Source organism: Haliotis asinina, chromosome 15 (assembly GCF_037392515.1).
Source record: "Haliotis asinina isolate JCU_RB_2024 chromosome 15, JCU_Hal_asi_v2, whole genome shotgun sequence".
Taxonomy (NCBI): Eukaryota; Metazoa; Mollusca; class Gastropoda; order Lepetellida; family Haliotidae; genus Haliotis; species Haliotis asinina.
Window position 1 is genome coordinate 2,263,528 of NC_090294.1, and position 13,832 is coordinate 2,277,359.

Sequence of the window (13,832 nt, forward strand, 5' to 3'; positions counted from 1 at the left end):
GGGACTTGTGGTCAAACCTTAACCTCAGGTGCCATCATTGAAAGAAGAGTGGGATGAAGCATGGTGAGGACTTCTCCACAGAAGCTAAACAGTGCACAAGGACAAGACTTAAGTGCATTCACTTTAAGTCAGGGGAGATAACTTACAAGATCAACTTTAAAGTGTTGAAGGTGAGAACAAAAGAGATTATCTTTGAAACATTTATTCTTAAATCCATACAATCAGTACATACACAAATGCACTGACAGTTTGAAACATGCAACTTTTGTGTTCCTGAGTCAATCACCATAGTATCTCCGTCAAACACACATATCGTCTCATATATAAGGAATATATAGTATATAGAATATATAGTAACACTGACAGTATTAACGTGATCAACCTGAATAAATCCGTTCAAAGATAAGCTGACAAGACGATCACTCTGGAAAACAGCTACTTTACATCCATCTTGTCTACTTACTCTTACGATTTCACAACTTACAGTAACAAAATTTCCCTGCACAAATTTTGAATTTGACAAATAACAGACTTTAAGGAAACATCACTGACAGTTGTGATTATTCTTTGATCATATAAAGTAACATGCAATACCTCAATACTGAGTCTGAATATGAGCCTAAAAATATAATATATCTTTTAACAACCCTTGTTTTGTATTAACAAGTCACATTTGGCAGGGCAAAAGGAAATTATAAACATGAATAATTACATAATTCTGACATAACAACAGTTGGATACATGACTGATAATATGCCACATAATTAGCACTACATGTACAGGGAACACAGTCTGACATTGAGATCTGACAACATGACACATGTGATATGTTGGTATAACATATATTACATCTATCGAATACCTGGGAAGATACACCACAAGCCTTATTAAGTCTGCACCAGCTCCAACTGTCATTAAAGCGACTGTTACGATTACACCACTTCTTGGAATGTGACAGTCCTGAGCACACAGACTGGACAAGGCTTTTCTGATTTGTTGAGGTTATATTGTGATTAAAGATAAATAAATGCTATTTGAACCCATGACATCAGAATTCTCAAGGGACACAACTCTGCTTCAAGGCCTTAACTACGGTAACTGAACCCTCTAAATTGCAAAGCACCTCAATCATTCATACATGTTGCTGTAAACATAGATGGATCTATAAATACAATGTAAATCAAAACCCTGAACAGTAAATGCAAATATGAATCTCCAATATGGAAATGTACTTAAGATCCTCAATAGTCATTTCAAATATGAGTATGTGGCATGGAAACACTGGAGAAAAAACCCTGAAGACTAAATGCATATTATGGATATTTGTGGTTGACATGCAGCATTTGACTAGTTTAGTAAACACACACAACTGTAAAGCTTAAACCTCATACACAACCCAAGTGCATATAAACATATAAACGTGGTTGGACTTTATAAAATAGTTTTGATGTTTACTGTCTGACTAGACATTATCAGAATTACTTCAGCCCTGAGTACCACTGACATAGTAAACTATGTAAATGCATTTTGACTGTAAATAGAAGCTTTAACACAAGACTAGACATCATCTGTATACATATTTAACAAACAGTACTCAAAAGAAGTTAACGCCCACTATTTGATAAGACTGCAGTAAATCTGTTATTGAATATTTCCACACCGCCTGGTAAATGTGGACATCCATTAACTTGTTTTGAGTATTGTAAAAACATTTTGATTATAAACAGCAAACGTATAACTTATGAACTATATTAGTTCGCTCCTGAGCATAGATAGGCAAGATTACATTAAATTATTTCACTGTGCCCTCTGAACTGTACCAAAATGACCAGTTCTGTGAATATTTTGCAGTTCCTCCATCATTCCTGCACTATACGTGTGGTGCAAACACTCAGGTAAACGCTGGCAAAAATACCAAACAAAACAGACTAAAAACATAAACATTTACATGGTTCTAAAAAAAATGGTAGATACCTACAACAACAAACAGCACAGTTCTAACTCAAGTTGTGAATGCCTTCTGAACTGTAGAAAAGCCATATTTCGATCAGGATTTGGATTTAAATTAGAATGGTATTCAACTTGAGTAAGTGAGATTAATTGCAGTGAGATTAATTGCTTCGTTTAATTAACTTTCTCAAAGTACTCCTTGGAATCTTCTGGGGAGGGCTTGATGGTTGGAGAATCAGGCTGCCAGTTTGCTGGGCACACTGTGACAAAAAGACAAGACTTACAAATAACAAATGTCTACCAAATTACAGTGAGTCAGTTTAGTTTAAAGTCGCTTCTTGCAATATTCCAGCAATATCAAAAAAGGAACATCAAACTGGGCTTCACACATTGTACCCACATGGGGAATCAAACCCGGGTCTTCGGCGTGATGAGTGAGCACATTAACCACCAGGCTACACCACCTCTCCTTGCTATATTAGACATGCCAGAGATACATGATAATGTTCACGTCATCATGAAAAAACAAATTAATCATTTGAATAGATTTAACCCAATATCATAGCAAAAAGAACAGTTTTCAACTGCTGCAATTTCCTCTGGACTAACTTGTTTCAGGAAGACATCATTGAGTAGAATTTCAAGTGACAAAAAGACCAGAATGTTTGTCAAAGAATTCCTAGAAAGAAATAAGCATGGGGTTTGGGGAACCTTCTCTACCCGTTAATTCCCCATAGAGAGACAAGCAAAGGATATAAGGAACCTCCTCTGCCCCTAAATTCCATGGGAGAGATAGATAAGTACAGAGAATTGTGAACATGGGTAGCTGGTAACCTGCTCACTCCTGACAGAAGTGTACTGACCTTCTCCGTGCTTCTCCACAAACTGGAAAGCCTGGATCAGTCTTACTGTTTCCTCCACAGAACGTCCCACTGGCAGATCATTGATGGTCATCTGCCGGACTACACCGCTTGGGTCAATGATAAACAGCCCCCTGTGATCACAATAAGAAGATACACAATGAAAACAGGCAAACATTATTAATCAGACTCAAAATTTGTGCTCCACTACTTGTATCTTTTCAAGACATTGTGACTCTTTACAAACTTGATCCTATCACAGTCTGTAACCTGTGGATGTCAATATCTGTGACTCCTACCAACATGACCTAGTTTTTATGCTGCTGTTAGCAGTATTCCAGCAACATCATAGCAGACGACATAAGAATGGGTTTCACACACTGGACGAATGTGGGAAAGGAACCTGGGTCTTCAGCATGACGAGAGAACGCTCTACCCACTTGGCTACCCCACTGCCTCTACATGACATTGACTAATTCACCACTCTAAAAACATGATGTATTACGTGTCCACAAACTGAATAAATCAAATTGTACATTTGTGGAAATTCCTGCCTGAAAACCAGTGCGGTGATTTACAAAGTATTCTCTGAATTATGACTCATATGGAATTTTCCAAATTGATGTTTTTCTTCAATATCTCTTAAATACAAATTTGCACTTTTCTACCACATTAACTGAAGGTCTAGAATCAGTCCACCATGAAATGGTACACGTGTCTTTTGACCTCTCTTTGTCTGGTAATGACCAATTAGACTGATAAGTGAACTAGATCAGTATAATATCTGTACACTCTACACCAGCACATGTGTCTTACCAAGTCAGTTAAAATAACAGCTTTCTACCATTTTGGTTCCATTAGAAACTATGACTGGATCTAATGATGAGACAAAGTTCACCAAATGTGATGTGAACATGTTGAAAATAGACATGATGATACTAATATCAGCAATACAGTATACAGTCAGTGATTTGAACTGATTTTACTGACACACTTATAATACAACAAACTTACTGAAGTCACTCACTGGTGACGAGATCATATTGTGAAGTTTGAGAGGCACATCAAGGGAGATAACTCAATACCAACCTAAGTGCAAGTCCCATGTCCTCAACAAGAACACCATAGTCTCTGGAGACAGACTTGTTGAAGTCAGACAGGAGGGGGTACTTCAACCCTCCGAGGCCCCCTTGCTACAGACCAGAGAAAGGTGGATCATTACATCAGAAAGACTGTGCGTAATATGTAACAAACAGAACAGACTATACTCTATCAAACATTCAGTATAAAATACTTGTACATGTCTTCAAAAGAGTACATCACTGTGTATGATATTATAAATACTCTGCTAAAATAATGTCCATCAATCACATAGTTACCATGATGCACTTTCAAATGTTTTCATATTGTATTGAACATTTAGAGTAACCTATTTAGTTACACTGTTAATCCTAGGCAGTTATGTTCAACAACATTGGAGCTTGATGATAAGATGAGCATGGTATAAATTACAAAATAAATACATTACATCCCACCTTCCTGGGAGTGTTGATCCAGGCCAGGTGACTGAAATGTGAATCTGTTGATACCCCTACCACCTCCGTGTTCAGCTGGCGGAAACGATCCATCGCATCGCTGAATGCAATGATTTCTGTTGGACATACAAAGGTGCTGGAAAACAAATGCAGGATGCTGTGTGACAGAGGGCAAACTGCTGAGATATAAAAGTCATAATATTGTCAAAAGTTTTTCTGTCTGTTTTGTACCAGTTTTGACTTGCAGTTGAGCAAAATAACTCAGGGATAGTCCAGTCAGCACTGTTCATAAGCTGACCATTTTGTCCCCAAAACAGATTTTCTTTTATTATTTTCTGTTGATAGTCATTGCATAAGCCTCGATAACAGTTTGATGATCAGTCTGAAATAGTTACTTTGATCTGCAGATACCAGGTTCAGGAAATATCATATTAACTGAAAATGAATGCCAAATTCTCATTTACTTGCACACTTTGCAAGCATTCACACACTGAGATGATTGTTTTTGGTGTGTTAGCTGTCTGCATTAATGGCACTTTGGCTGCTGTATTACGACCCTACTGTATTCAAATGGGAGGAAAACCATAGCAACACTGGAACTTGTGAAATCCCTACACATGTATGATAACATTAATCAGCACTTTAATTATTCATGCTACTAGCATGTTTTAAAAGGAAATCCATTTTAAAGTCTTACAAGTCAAGAGGGTAGAAGAACAGGACAAGGTACTTCCCCTTGAAATCACTGAGTTTGATCTCCTTGAACTGTCCATCAACAACAGCTGTTCCCTGGAAGTCAGGAGCAGGGTGTTGCACTCTTGGACTCAACAGCTTTGGTGCTGAACAAGTAATGAGGAAACATTTAATCATATTAACACACCTTGATGCTAAAAACTGAAAGTGTATCACAACAACCTTTAATCTTCCAAACCAGATTGTTGGGAAGTCATAAAGATCATCAGTTATACATTAGATATTATATACATTATGTACGCAAGATGGTCTCCCGTTATGTATACAAGTGACTACTTGAGAGGTAGTTCATATGAATAAACTCGTATTCCAGCCAAGGCCTACATCGAGTTTATACGGCGAGTGCATTTTCTTTGACGCACCTTTCCGCAAGAAATTTGAGCGGAATGGTTTAAGGCAAAATTAAGAATGAAATCTCAATGTATCGACTGACATTTTTGCAGGTTTTGCTTAAACAAACATTCCTCGTAAAAGCAGGACACTTACCTCCAACAAAATACACTCATTTTATTTCTGACAAGTCTTGAAACATATATACCCCCCTTGACTGCCGGCCATTGTGGATATGTAAATGAGAGGTTGCTTAAAAAATGGAATCCATGAAAACGGACTATGACGCTCTGCAGTAGGCGGGAGGGGAAATGAACCGTTAGTAGTGTATATCATTGTTTGTGGACGGTACATTTCAGATGTCATGAGACCTTCAATGTCATTTCTAGTTGTTTTTGGTGTTGGATAGGTGTGCATAGTGTTCTTATTATCCAAATGGGAAAGTTGTTTTTTTTCAGACACGACATTATCATGTTGTCACATGTCTCATGCTACTACCTTGATAAAGACTGAAGTTCCTATAACGTTTGAACCTCAGGGATTAAGTCGGTGGTGAAAATCAGGATTCGAATTCCAATTTGTGAAGTTCATTTCTGGTGTCGCCCATCTCGACAGTCCTGGAATATCGCTGAACACCGGGGAGTAAAACTGAACTCTATCACTCACTCACCCACTTCCAATACGTAAGGTGCACACGCGTGTTATTGGTGACCTATTAGAATGTGTGTCATTTACACATGTTTCACACATATTTTCGGAAAGTTATTTGAAAACTGCCAAGGTTTCTAATATGCGACATTTTAGGAAGACTTCTGTCACTTGTATGGGGAAGAGCCGTATTATTTCAGTTGACTTTATTAAGTATTTGGTGGACGTCTGTGGTGCCCTTAAGTGCACAATGGTCCTAAGTGCACGTCTATAATGTCCCTCCCCTCTAACCATAAGCTAGCCCCAAAATATCTTTAAATATACGACCCTTCCTCCATCAAACAGTGATGCGTATAATTAGTGATTATGTTTATATAGTTATATGTATGGATATTGATCTAAGAATGTAGAGTTATGCGTAATTAGTGCTCAAATGATTCTCGGTACTTGATATTATGTTTATAGAGCTATATGTCAATCCCAAGAGCGTGTGTCATATAGTTTTTCTTATCTTGGAAATACATTCACCGATTTGTTGAATATGTCTTTTTTCGGCGTCATGATACTTGTGTAATGACGCCACTTTATTACTGAAGGATAGGAATTGTATAGTATAGAAATGTAGAACGTAGAGGAAATGAAACTTTGAATGAATCAGTGAAGAAATCCTAATTTGGAAATTTGTCAACTTTACTAAGTGCATGAAAGTGACAACTGTCATCTCGTAAGACCCATTATGTATACTACATGCTCACTACCGTTTTGATAATGGTGTAGAATTATAATTACTTACAGTGATTCATTTTGTTTTAGAGTAATCAATGTAATTTTAAGAGTTCAGTGAATTGTGCGATGATATATGGGATCCAGAAATGTCTACAGACGATGAAAAAATGCTTTAAGTTCGTTTCCCAGCAACCACAGTCAATTTATCGTAATATATGCGATTCCACTTTTTAGTTAACCAATCAAAATGTCCACCAAGTGGTGGAAAACGGGGGTGGTTCAGTATCAGGGCTGGTAAATAATAAAGTGAATGGATGTTAGTGGAAGTAAGTATGCCGCTTTGAAAATGAGTTTTTGTTTTAGCAATCCGTGCACCTGTTCTAGTCGATAGCATGGATTTTTGCCTAAAACCACTGTACGTCTCTGTATAGCGCACAGTGCATCAAATACAAAAACGCATCTATAAGTGCTATTTATGGAAATAATTAACAAAATTTGCAACAGTCATTGATAGATGTTCAAGTTACTGGACACAGAATATGTAGAATTCAATATTTTACCCGGAAAAAGCAGATGACAAAGTAAAATACATGACATGACACCATAAATCGAAGCAGGTGATAGGCATGATCTGGATAGTATAATAAATAAATAGTTCATTTAAAAAAATACAGAGGTCAACAACTAGACCAAATCACTGGAAAAACTTTTGGACAATTTAATGTTATAAACATTTCTCTCAATAAACAAAATGCAGAGATTTAGATCAAATAGTGATGTTTGACAGATGTAACAATGAATTCGTACGGCATATATCTCATACAACACTTTAGGTGTATGTCCATACCTGAACTGAATGACCTTGCAAGATTCACGTTCTGTCTGTAAACCTGACATTTTGTAAGCGATGAGTTTGCCTGTTGAAAGAATGATCGCACCTGTGAATGAAAAAACCCGGCATTTTCAATGTGTAAATTTGGACATGGAAACTGTAGGATGATTAAAAGGAGAAGTCAACCACAGACCCCAAAACTGAGAAGATTTTTCGCCATGCTTGTTGAGTGTTGAAACAAGAATCAGCCAGCTGACGATCGCGACCTTCACCTGTTGCGTTACGATTTGCGGAATACTAAACCGGGCGATGGTGAGAATAAATGTAATGGTTAGTTAACTTTTCAAGCATAACTGGGGATTTTGACAAACGAATCCCGTTGAAACATCAACTTGATACCCTGGATCCAAGTGTTAATATTTACATGATGTCCCAGTAGCAAAGTATACAAGAATGATACCCGGCTTTTACACTCGAGAAACAACTTCCGTTATAAACAAGGGTAGATAATTTCAAAACACGCTTTAGTAGTATGAACCACAGATATATCAGCATGGTCATAAATAGTAAACTCACCAGTTTAATTGTCAAAATGTGATTCGTCGATTTTAAGTTTCTAACGAATAGGATATTGTACGAAGGTACTGTCACAAAGAAACGACCAGTGTATGGGTGAATTTGAGGATTATGTTTGTCAGCCCTTCTCAGGCCTTTCTTGAAACTCTTACTAGTTTTAGTTATAACTAGCAAATGGCGACGCAGGAAGTGTCTGGCATATCCATGAAGACTGTATTCCATACTGGCCCCGTGACAGCGTTATGTATCCACAAGGGACATTTGCTAACAGGTGGGAAGTTGTCTGATTATAACAACAATTCTTTATCTTCATGTCACATTCCGGTAAGACTTCCAGACTCCTCCTCCACCCCAACCCACCACCCCAACTTTAAATTTCAGTCTAGTCAAATAGTATCATCTGAATATATATTCCTCGTCTGACAAAAATGAGTTTTAACATGTTTCTTTAATTTTATCTTAACATACTAAAACACAAAGCCAGCTTTGACTCTCTAAGAACGTTTTCCTCAATGTTAAATTAGGCAGAAGTCTTTCCATAATGGTGATCCTTGTTTCTCAAGCATCAAAATCAGATAATCTTCTTGCCAGTCCAAGTGAATTTAGTCTCAGTATATAGCGGTGTCCATATGTTTATGGAAGTGACGTCACAAACCACGCTCACTCAGACATGGGTAGGCAGAAAGCCACAATGGTTGATGATAACGATGGGAACCGGTGTAGCGTGAAAGGCAAACAATGGTCGGATTATGTACTTAACATTTTATTTCTATCAGATAGACACCCCAGGTCAGTTCACCCTCGAATCTGTGAGACCCTTCAAGTAACTGAAAGCATATGAATATGTGGAAAGTGGACACGTTTTTCCGACACAGTACCACAATGTCGATGACAAAACACCTCTGTGCTTGCTGGATATCTGCTACGAGAAAATTATGTCTGTGAGATGACTGTTTAACTTACATATTGAATTGTTAGGAATAAAGAATATATTGCTGATGCCTACTACAAGTGTGTCTGGAAAGTTTTGAAACCACCCTGTTGGTGAGATTAGCCTAGATCAAGGCTGCTTTTGTATGTGTTTTTTATAAGTAGGAATTAATGTGATGACATGGTAACTCAATGCCATTTAAAGATTTAGCTTAGATCAATGCTACTTCTTTATCTGTTTTCATAAGAAGGAAAAGCTGTGATAAAATGGTAACTCAATGCCATTTAGATGCATGTGTTGTTATAGTTGACAAGGAAGGTTTGGGGTGGTGTTTATGTAACATGTATGACTGGCAGGTGAGGCAGATTACTCACCTTTCCTGATTATGTCATTGACAATATGTAAGCAAAGAAACAGTAAGTGAGGGATTATTTGTTTAAAATTTGTATTGTTTGAAAGAAATGCGAGACAAACACTTGGGAGTTTTTGCATTACATTCTTGCTTTAAAAAACGAAGACTTGCAGTATTGGACCAGAGTGAAGTATGAAATCTGGATATTGTCAATTAGATACTTTCCACAAATGTTTTAGAAAAATAAAGGTTGTGTACCTGTCTCATTATACAACACACCAAACGAAAAAAGAAAACCAGATCGGGAGGAGTTGTTACGCATGACAAGTCAACGATCAAATGTATGCAGCTTGTGTGGTTCTCTCGTGTTTATGTTTAACTTCTGCCTACCGGAAGTACTCGGGCGCGTCACGTGATCAAAACACTGACGTCACCGTGGCCTCTCCTATAGGTGGATCCAGATGGGGAAGCAGGGTGCACGCACCCTTCTTTGTCCAGAAATTTTGTTATGTGACTATTGAAACTCAGGTGAAAATGAAGTGAGCAACCCCCCAACCCAGCCACCCCCCACCCCTTCTCTTAAAAGTTATTGGCCTCTGCTGTGGCATGCTCCCTGTGCACCACCTGGAAGCGTTTTTATGGTAAATAGCATTGGGAAATGTTCGAGTACAAACTTCTTCAAGGTAAAATTTCAAAAGGTGTGTGCAGTCTCAAGCTGTGTTCTGTTTGGTCAGTCTCAAGGGTTACCTGATGTGACCTTCTAATAAGGTTTTTCAGACTCAGTATTGGAGTGTAACGACTAATACGAAGACAAGGCTTACTTAGACGGCTATTCTTGTTCTCCTGCAGGGATTGGAGGCAGTGTGTATGTGTATAATACAGACAAGAAGGAGCAGGTGGCCTTGCAGTATGTGCTTCCCAACAGGAACATCCATGGGATCATAAGGGGTAAGCATGTTTTAACTTACTTCATAGAATCAATGTAAGTGCAGTTTTTCTTGTTCATAATTTTTTGCACATTTATTTTCTCTTTGGATGATAATATACTTGTTGATAGTCTCAGCTGATAGTACGGAATGCACAATTACGTCATGATGCCTTGACGTTAGTTTTGGTTATTAAGTTGTGTAACTTTTGTTAACATTTTGATGCATTAGTTGATTCATTATCATGTCAGTCATGCCTATGTTCTTAAGGGATTCTTGGACAGATCAGTGTATAACATAAACAAAAATATGAATTATCTTGGTGACAGTACATTTCATTAGAAATAAATGACATCTGTTCCTTCACTATTATTGTATTAAGTGCTTGCCTTGTTCTGTTTCATTAATTACCGGTTTTACTACTATGCTGTGATGTAACTATATGGGTAAGATTGTCAGCATACGTCACATTGTCAGACCTTCATGTGGGATGTGGCATGATTTGATACACAATGAGACTGACTTTTATTCATAAGCCTTTGGAACTTGCTTAATCGTCTCTTTATGATTTGATACTAACTTACAAACCAAGTAGGGACTGAAACACTGCTTCATTGTTTGTTATATTTCAGATATATTATATATCATTGCTATCCCCAATTACTTTTTCAGATTTAACAAGGAATGTATTCTGTGCCTTTGGAGAGAAGTGTTTCAGAATATTCTCTGTATCGAGTGATTCTGAAATAAGGTACAAACTCTAATGTATGGAAAAAGTGAGAGTTAAAACACAGTTAACAGTTCATTAAACATTGTGAGGTCTTTGAATACAAGCACTTTGTTTTGTGGTTTTGTGTGTTATGAGTTAAGTGTATCAAAGTGAGGAATCAAGTGAACTGTAGACAAAAAGACTTGAGCACTCTTCAGAGAGGCACGAGAAAGACAGCCATATGAACAACAAAATAAGAACTGTAACATCTTGGATATCTTCACACAGAGATGATACAGTTATGCCCACAACAAATAAAGTCACCATCCTATCATGTTCTAATATGATTAGATAAGGAGTAATGTAAATGTATACCACTCAAAGAGGTTAAGGCACACCCAATTTTGTGTATAAGACTAACTTCTTGATATTCTTGTCTTGTTGATATGATGCCTGTAATTATGTTTATCAACCATATTTCAGAGTTGAGTGTCACAATGAAGCTGTTGTCTTGGAGGACTGGATTCTTGATGTCAGATTCATGGAAGAGGTGTGTGTATATTTGTGTTTGATCTTCACTGGCTCACTCCTTTCCTTGAAAGAAAACCCCAAACTCACATTCAAGAAATAGTCAACTGTCTATGGATGTGTTAGAAGTAAAACTTTGAATGTTGATGAAACATTTAATACAATCGGGAAAATATACAAAAGAATTGTTTCAAACTATGAACATAGGAACAATTGCCACTAAATGAAATTGTAACTCTTGAATGTTTTGACATATGAGCCGGAGTCTCAGCGATGTCAGCTGGCCGTGAGTGTGGCACACAATGTGATTCTGCTGTGGGACGTGGCATCAAAGATGTTGCTAGAGAGGGTAGACTGTGTGGAGAAGTGCATTCTGTATCCTTGTGTTCATCATGTCTCTGGGACTAGACTTACCTTGAATTAGCGTGGCAGGATTAGAATGGTAATGACATGCTTGAAATCTTTATAATATCAAATGCGTCATAGAAATATTATTACAATGCAATTATCAGTTACAGAGTTTATTTCAGGGATGATATTTGACTATAAGTGTACAGCAAGTGACTCTAAATATTCCCAGTATGAATTTAATTATTCCTGATGTTTTTAGAATTTCCGGATAAAATGAATATCCTGATTGAGATATTTTCCCCAATATGCCAGACAAGGACACTTGGAACATATGTTTTATTTGGGATTACATTTTGTTTGTAAAGCAAACATTCTAGCACTTTAGTTGTGTTGAGTCCCATCTGTGATTTTAGCCAACACTGTCAGAGTCGGCCATCTTATCACCAGCACACAGGTCAGTGATCTGATCCATTCAGTTACCTAGGCATTCAAACAATTACTCAAGATACTCAAATCTGCACTTTGAATTGAATATTTAATCCTAATTTTGACATGTGTTACATTTGATCATTTTTTAAATAGCATTGTGTAATCATACAAAGATTATTGTTTTCAACCCAAGATTAATCACAGCTTTAACTGAATTTATGTGTATCCTAAAGTATGACAAGGTGGTTTTTGAATAAATAAATGATGTTGATGTAGTTTCCTTGGTCGTTATTCTTAACTGTGAAGTTATTGTGCTCACTTCATCACATCATCCTGGCCCTCCCTAATCCTTGCAGCCGGGACAGTATTCAATCAGGTGATAGTCTGGTCCCCTCATGGATCTAGGAATGATCAGGAACAAAGGGAGGTAATCCACAGGTTCAAGGGGCATCAGGTGAGTCGTTTCTTCTGCAAAACTGCCTGTCACCACAATGGTCGTATCTCAAGAAGGCATCCCACATTTTGTACAAGAGTGTCTGCATTTTGTGATTTTGTCATTCCTTTTCTGTGATCTTTTTGAAAATTTCTTTCTTGGTATTCAGGTGTTGTGATATGTTTTCTGTTTGGCATCTGAATTGCATAATGCCCCAATAAACATGATAGAAAGCAGTCTGTGGTACACATTGTTGCATTCAGAATTGAATAGTGATCATTATGTTATGCATATTTATAAAAAAAACTTCACAATGTTTTGAGAGGGTGCATATAATGGTGTCCTCCAACTTCACCTAAGTTTTCACCATTAGGTAAGGAAAATTAATTAGGAGATGTGGGTATGTCATGTCTGGTTGATTACTCAGGATTAGGTGATATGTGTATGTCATGCCTGGTTGTTTACTCAGGATTAAGTGATGTGGGTATGTCATGCCTGGTTGTTTACTCAGGATTAAGTGATGTGGGTATGTCATGCCTGGTTGTTTACTCAGGATGGGTGAAGTGGGTATGTGATGCCTGGTTGTTTACTCAGGATTAGGTGAAGTGGGTATGTCTTGCCTGGTTGATTACTTGAGATTAGGTGAAGTGGGTATGTCATGCCTGGTTGATTACTCAGGATTAGGTGAAGTGGGTATGTCATGCCTGGTTGATTACTCAGGATTAGGTGAAGTGGATATGGGAGAGTCCCTTTTGATGAAATTCCACTGTCGCCAATTCTTTTGTGTTTTGTGTTATGTTCCAAACAAAAGAAGTCAATAACAAAAGAGAAATCGCTCATCTTTATTGAAGACATTGAAGATGAAATCCATTTGTTGTAATAACTTGTTAAACTATAAAAAACTGGGAAGATACAATGCATATACAGTATAGATAAGGGTGTATTTTATGTTACAACGTTATG

The 13,832-nt window shown here is 37.4% G+C and overlaps 2 protein-coding genes across 3 annotated transcripts in view; one reads left to right on the forward strand and one right to left on the reverse strand.

Moving 5' to 3' along the window:
* Positions 1–186: 186 nt before the first annotated feature.
* On the reverse strand, positions 187–7,930 carry LOC137265227 (peroxiredoxin-like). The gene is made up of 7 exons (XM_067800577.1): positions 7,828–7,930; positions 7,650–7,740; positions 5,043–5,184; positions 4,346–4,481; positions 3,900–4,003; positions 2,814–2,944; positions 187–2,210 (listed from the first exon to the last, which is right to left on the reverse strand). The coding sequence occupies exons 1-7, from the start codon at positions 7,852–7,854 to the stop codon at positions 2,125–2,127; spliced, it is 717 nt and encodes a 238-aa protein (XP_067656678.1). The 5' UTR covers positions 7,855–7,930; the 3' UTR covers positions 187–2,124.
* Positions 7,931–8,126: 196 nt separating this feature from the next.
* LOC137265957 (tRNA (34-2'-O)-methyltransferase regulator WDR6-like) overlaps positions 8,127–13,832 on the forward strand; it is a 34,305-nt gene continuing 28,599 nt past the window's right edge. The window contains exons 1-6 of one of the 2 annotated variants that reach the window (XM_067801443.1): positions 8,127–8,481; positions 10,343–10,441; positions 11,092–11,170; positions 11,612–11,678; positions 11,916–12,031; positions 12,743–12,890. In XM_067801443.1, the coding sequence (XP_067657544.1) occupies positions 8,385–8,481; positions 10,343–10,441; positions 11,092–11,170; positions 11,612–11,678; positions 11,916–12,031; positions 12,743–12,890 (606 nt within the window). In that variant the 5' untranslated portion in view covers positions 8,127–8,384. The remainder of the gene's footprint in view (positions 8,482–10,342; positions 10,442–11,091; positions 11,171–11,611; positions 11,679–11,915; positions 12,032–12,742; positions 12,891–13,832) is intronic. The other variant, XM_067801442.1, reaches the window with a different exon arrangement.

Excerpts from the sequence above, each read along its gene's own strand:
- LOC137265227 (XM_067800577.1), bottom strand. The coding sequence starts at position 7,854 with ATGGCGAAAAATCTTCTCAGTTTTGGG. Across the intron at positions 4,482-5,042 it reads TTCTTCTACCCTCTTGACTT|CACCTTTGTATGTCCAACAG; the intron begins GTAAGACTTTAA and ends TTTGTTTTCCAG. Across the intron at positions 2,211-2,813 it reads TGTGGAGAAGCACGGAGAAG|TGTGCCCAGCAAACTGGCAG; the intron begins GTCAGTACACTT and ends TTTTTGTCACAG.